Here is a 5,481-nt window from a genome sequence, read left to right on the forward strand (position 1 = left end):
CCAATTGGAAGGTTGGTGGTTCGATCCCCTGTCCTGCAGTCCCATGTCGAAGCGTCCTTGGGCAAGACACTGAACCCCAAGTTCAGGTGCTGCGCATTGGTGTGTGAATGTGTGTGAGTGTTTATCTGATGAGCAGGTGGCACCTTGTACGGCAGCCTCAGCCACAGTGTATGAATGTGTGTGAATGGTGGATGTTTCCTGTAGATGTAAAAGCGCTTTGAGTAGTCGTTAAGACTAGAAAAGCGCTATATAAATACAGCACATTTACATTTAAATGCTGCAACATATTTTTAATGTCAAGGACCAATCAATGGCCAATAATTTAAATATTAACAATGTATCTGACTGCCAATAAGCAGACACCTTGATTTTGCCTGAAAGCTTGATCAGCAGGTCTAAATAAGTTACATTTACCACTGACAGAAGAGCATTGTTGAACCCCAATGCTCAGTTGAAAATATGAGTATTACAAAGATAGAACAGGAAAATAGGTTATTACCAATCTGAAGTCCATAATGGCTTTCGCCATTAGCTTTCCTAAGAAACGGAACTTCATTTTGATTTTGGCTATGTGTGCTGGTTTGGTTGTCCTGCCGAAGGGAACAGCAAACAGTCCTCTGGAGCTGAACATGTACTTAGTTGCCTCTTGGCTACCTGTTGGGGCAGAGACATAATTATGGTCAGAGTTAAATGGGTACATATAGATTCCCACAAGTATTTATATTTACATTCAGTGCAATCCTATTTTAGAGGGAAAGTTGTCTAAGCCCATCAGTGAGGACATCTTGCCAACATCTGACCAAGCACATACCATCCCAAACACGTGATCAGTGTGGGACAAAGAATACCTCATTAGTAAATTTCACTGTGGCCTAAATAAAAAGTAAAAGTTAATATGTCATGCTTTTCATCATATAATGCCTGTGTCTGAGGGTTTATACCTTTAGGATTGGCCAGCGTGACCTCTTCGCCCCTCCACAGGCCGAGATCAGCCCGCTGGAGCTCCTGAGACACCAGAGCATAGAACTCCAGAGTGGGGCCAAGACCTGTGCCAACCTGAAAGAAGATTCAAAATTAGAATCTTATTTCCAAGAACTTTTATGCATTTTACCGCACCGAAGTGCAAGTCATGATTCAGTTTTAACTGGGGCTGTCAAAATCAACGCAATAACGAAAAGCTAATTCCTCCGCTGCTTTGTAGTTTGGGAAATCAGGAAGCAATGTAGCAGCAGCAACGCATCGCGTGCAGTAACAGTAACAAACACGGCAAGAGGAAGGTGGTGACCCGACATGGATGTGATGTACGCTCAGAAGAGGCAGGGCCACACCCTGTACGGCTTTGGAGGTTAAACACATTTGAGCTAAAAAGAGACTTTCTGAGTAATAGAATGAATTACTTATATTTATTTACAACTAAATCAGTGATCATTAGCCTCCTTCATATTATGTTAAAAAGCTAGTTTCTAGATATTTCTTTCTGTTGCTGAATTTAATGTTTAATTCATATTCATGTGTAATATGTTTGTTTATGTATACACCTACCACCAAGGAAAATTCCTTGCAACTGTAACTTGCTTTGGAAATAAACTTGATTCCGATTAAAAAGCAGCTCAAAATTTGAAAAATCCCCCTTTAAAAGAGCATTTAGAACAGTTAACTATAGACAATCCTGCAATTAAATATTTAAATCGGTTGACAGCCCTATTAACATAACGGACAATACAGGTACCTCGTTCTCATACTGAATCTCTAACATTGCCCTGGAGCTGCCGAGGTCCTGCATCACAGACTCTGCCTGTTTCAGCAACTCGTCGCGGTTTATCGTCCTCTGTAAACACAAGGAAATAAGGTTCAAGCCAGGTCAGAAAATGAGAAAATAGAACTGTCCTTAACAACAATAATAGGTACCACAATGTTAACATAAAGGTGATGACAGATACACTTGTGTACAATTGGTGGATTCCATAAGATACAACATAACAGTGCAAAGGTAAAACAGTTTAATGTGGCAATATATTGTACCTTCTTCCTGTCAAGACGCGGTGCAACTCTGCTGTCCTGAGAATCTGATTGGTTGATCTCAGGGTTTGTGTCCAGTAGGCGTTGCATGGCTCGGTCACGATCAAAGGCAGTTACGTAGAATAGCATCTGCCGGGTGTCAAAGGGGAAGAAGAAAGGACTGTAGAGAGAGAAAGAGAGAACAATGTATGTGAGTCATATAAGCCAAAAATGAACACCAATATCAATGTTGTACAATACTGGTGAAAAATCGAATTCCACCTAGAGTAAGAAACATTTACCACGTCTTTCCGAGCTCAATGAGCCAAGTAGGGATGTTTCCCGTCATGATGACCAGTGGGTCTTGTAGCTGACGGTTAGCTTTGGCTGTCAGCTTACTGTTAATGAACTCACTGGTAGGGATGATTTCCTTACACACAGCATTCTGCAAAACAACCAAAAATATTCATGTTATTTGGATATTTTATCTCACAAAACTACCCTTATCTTTTCACAGCTAGCTTCTGTGTTAAATCACCCAAAACTTAAGTCTGATTTATATACAGAGTCTACGCCTCAGCCTAGGCAAGTGGCCTACACCGTTGCAAAGATTAATACTTGTGCGCTGGGGTTTCTGCTCGATCTAGCTTATCTATTTAAAAAAAGAACAGATGTATTTACGGCGTAGACTCATGGCAGAACCAAAAATTAGGCTTTAGGAGTCTGCTGCAATGTTCAAAACTAAACTCAGAAATAAACCGACAAGTCACTGTTGTAATTCTTTAGGAAAGACTTACATCATACAAGTAAAACCAGTATCTACTGATGGAGTGCAGGACCCTCAGCAGCAGGTTGACCTCTAAAGAGGGGTCATCAAAGGTTATGGTCTCTGGTGGCTCCGAAGTGAGGTATGTCTCTAAGGGATTGATGACACTGGGACACACACCATCTGCAAGTGACAGGAACCAACGGTAGTAATGAAGTTGACAGATTGATAGATTCAGACAGGTAAGAAATTGATAAGAATGTGTGATTAAAACAACACTGATCATTACATGCTTGTTGATCTGGTCATCCAACTGCTTTTTGATTTGTAAACATAAACAAGAAATTAACTACGCCAAGCCCATTCCCTGACAATGTGAATCCATAGTTAAACAGTTCAAGTACAAGAGGTTGTATACAGCTAGCTAAAGGGAAGAAGCAGGAAAGAAGCAGAGCTAGTTAAATGTTGAACCTAGTTTGAGAAACCCTTCAATATGAGATATTTAAGATTCTCACCATGCCACAGCTCATCCTGCTTCTTGGCGTTACGAGGTGAGGTTTTGGTGGGAGCAGTCTGGGCTCGGCCCCGCTTTCCACCCACAGCGTCTTTGCTGCCGTCCTCGTCCTCTCTCACAGGCTTATACCTGTCAGGAAACAAGATGGTATATTTTATCTCTATATGCTTTGATGAGCATGTTTGTCAAGCATTTACACCAGAAAAAATGCCTTGCCTCAATTCTTCACTTTTGTGAAAAAACTCTGGGTATCTGAACATTTTTAACCGCACTAAGGCCAATAATCATTTGCAATTCCAATTGGGGGTGAAGACATGAGCTTATCACATCCTGTGTACTTAACACTAGACTGTAGGGTATTAAAAACTAGGCAAATAAATTTGCATGGTTAGACACTGCTTGCGTAAATGATAAGATCAAATTTGTATTATTTGTCTGGCCTTTCAAGGACTAGAATGAGGTTGAAAGCAACAAATCCTCTTGTTTTAAAAGTGACAGTGAAGGTTAAGAAAGTTGAAAGATCAGAACAGACAAATTCAGAGGCACAAGACCTATTCTGTAAGAAAAAAAAGTAAAGAACCAGTTAAAAATGTTTTTACAAAGAGCATTCTTACCATATTGTGTGAGTTTTGGTCCAGATGCCAGCTCGCCCAAGTGGGTTTGCCTCATCGTCTGTCGACTCTCTTTCTTCTTCTGCCTGAAGACTGTACTGCCGTACAGCCTGGTATACAGTCATGTTGTATGGTAGCAGGTGGTCACCAATGTAGAACTGTAGTCTGTGACGTACACTGCCAGAGTTCAGGAACTGTGCCGCCTGGGTAACCAATAAATTACACAGTGGTATTACGAAAAACACGGTTCATTGATAATACTGAAGTGACAGCAGCACTTAACCCTCAATAATCAACATAGGATCAAGGATGTACAGATTTAAAAATTTGACTTATTTGGCATGAACAATATCCCATACCAGTGATTCATCGATTTCATCATCTGAACCGTCGTCATCACTGTCTTCATCCTCTTCTCTGATTCGGCCGTACCCTGTAAAGACAAGATTTATAGTATAGTATAGTATAGTATGGTATATAACAACCCATCTAAATAAAAACACTGAATAATCTATTATAAGAATGGTTAAAATAACAATCTTTGGCATTTGGTCAATACAGAGGAAAAACAGGAGCCATGGGAGAATTCCCTGTTTAAAAGACGCTCTGGTGGCGTCCTCTGTATTCAATGAGGCAATACGACAGTTCCTCACCTCTAACAACGAGATATCTTTCAATGGCTTGCACCAGGGCCAGGGGGTCTATCTTCACAGGACCGCCTTTCCACTGTTTAACATTAGTGCAATCTGGGTGTCTCTGCAGCTGACACTTGAGCTGATGTGTGTTGAAGAATTTCAATGCCTGAGAGCCCCTGGAGAGATACATTTAAAAAACATTTTATTTTAAATATATCACACTATGCTGTTTCATAATAAATGAAAATCAGAATATAAAGTTTTTGGCATCAAAACATTAAATAATAAAGCCACAGACCTGCTGCCATTGCCGTTGCCACTGGGGAAATCATGCACTTTGACAGGAAACTGCTCCATTTGGCTCAGACAGCTGTTCATTTTATGCACTAGTGCCAAGTACGGACCATTCTCTGTTGGGTCCAGACGACTTACAGGCTCCATTCCTGGAACCTACAAACCAAACAGGAGGATACAAAGAGATTCAAATTAAAATTTTGAATATTTAGCCTAAGTCATAAAATTGTTGGACAAGGTATGGTAATATAACATGTTCTAGTCTCTCACCGGACAGCCAGCAAACACATGAAGGAACCTCTTGAGCCGCACGTCGCGGCTGAGCAAGTCTCTGTCAGTGTTGGAGGTCAGGTAGACCAGGAGCTGCTTCACCAGTCCACTGTGCTGGATCTCAAAAGACGACACGTCAGACTCCGATACAATATTGGAGATCTCCACCAGGCACTCCATACCACCGTCCACCTGGGAAACAGAACATATTGTCAGAATAAAGTCTCAGTGCTGGCATAACATCCCTGTATATAGTCAATTTTAGTATCTAACTCTCGCTCTCTAGGTTTCTATATTCATCAATTTCTACAACAACTGTAAATTTAAGGACAGCATCTAAAACAGTTATATTGTCATGTTATGCTTGCTCTACAATAAGGGGGGGGGGGGGGG

At 40.9% G+C, this 5,481-nt stretch overlaps 1 protein-coding gene across 13 annotated transcripts in view; it reads right to left on the reverse strand.

The window, feature by feature from the left end:
• The window catches only part of trip12 (thyroid hormone receptor interactor 12), a 45,554-nt gene that overhangs the window by 3,933 nt on the left and 36,140 nt on the right, over positions 1-5,481 (reverse strand). For all 13 annotated transcript variants that reach the window (XM_032511987.1, XM_032511986.1, XM_032511978.1 and 10 more), the window contains 12 exons: positions 5,089-5,284; positions 4,823-4,974; positions 4,543-4,700; positions 4,249-4,322; positions 3,893-4,092; positions 3,280-3,407; positions 2,796-2,947; positions 2,301-2,443; positions 2,023-2,179; positions 1,730-1,828; positions 942-1,056; positions 500-654 (listed from right to left, as the gene is read on the reverse strand). In XM_032511987.1, coding sequence (XP_032367878.1) covers positions 500-654; positions 942-1,056; positions 1,730-1,828; positions 2,023-2,179; positions 2,301-2,443; positions 2,796-2,947; positions 3,280-3,407; positions 3,893-4,092; positions 4,249-4,322; positions 4,543-4,700; positions 4,823-4,974; positions 5,089-5,284 — 1,729 coding nt within the window. The remainder of the gene's footprint in view (positions 1-499; positions 655-941; positions 1,057-1,729; positions 1,829-2,022; positions 2,180-2,300; positions 2,444-2,795; positions 2,948-3,279; positions 3,408-3,892; positions 4,093-4,248; positions 4,323-4,542; positions 4,701-4,822; positions 4,975-5,088; positions 5,285-5,481) is intronic.

This window comes from Etheostoma spectabile, chromosome 3 (genome assembly GCF_008692095.1).
Source record: "Etheostoma spectabile isolate EspeVRDwgs_2016 chromosome 3, UIUC_Espe_1.0, whole genome shotgun sequence".
NCBI classification, from domain to species: domain Eukaryota; kingdom Metazoa; phylum Chordata; class Actinopteri; order Perciformes; family Percidae; genus Etheostoma; species Etheostoma spectabile.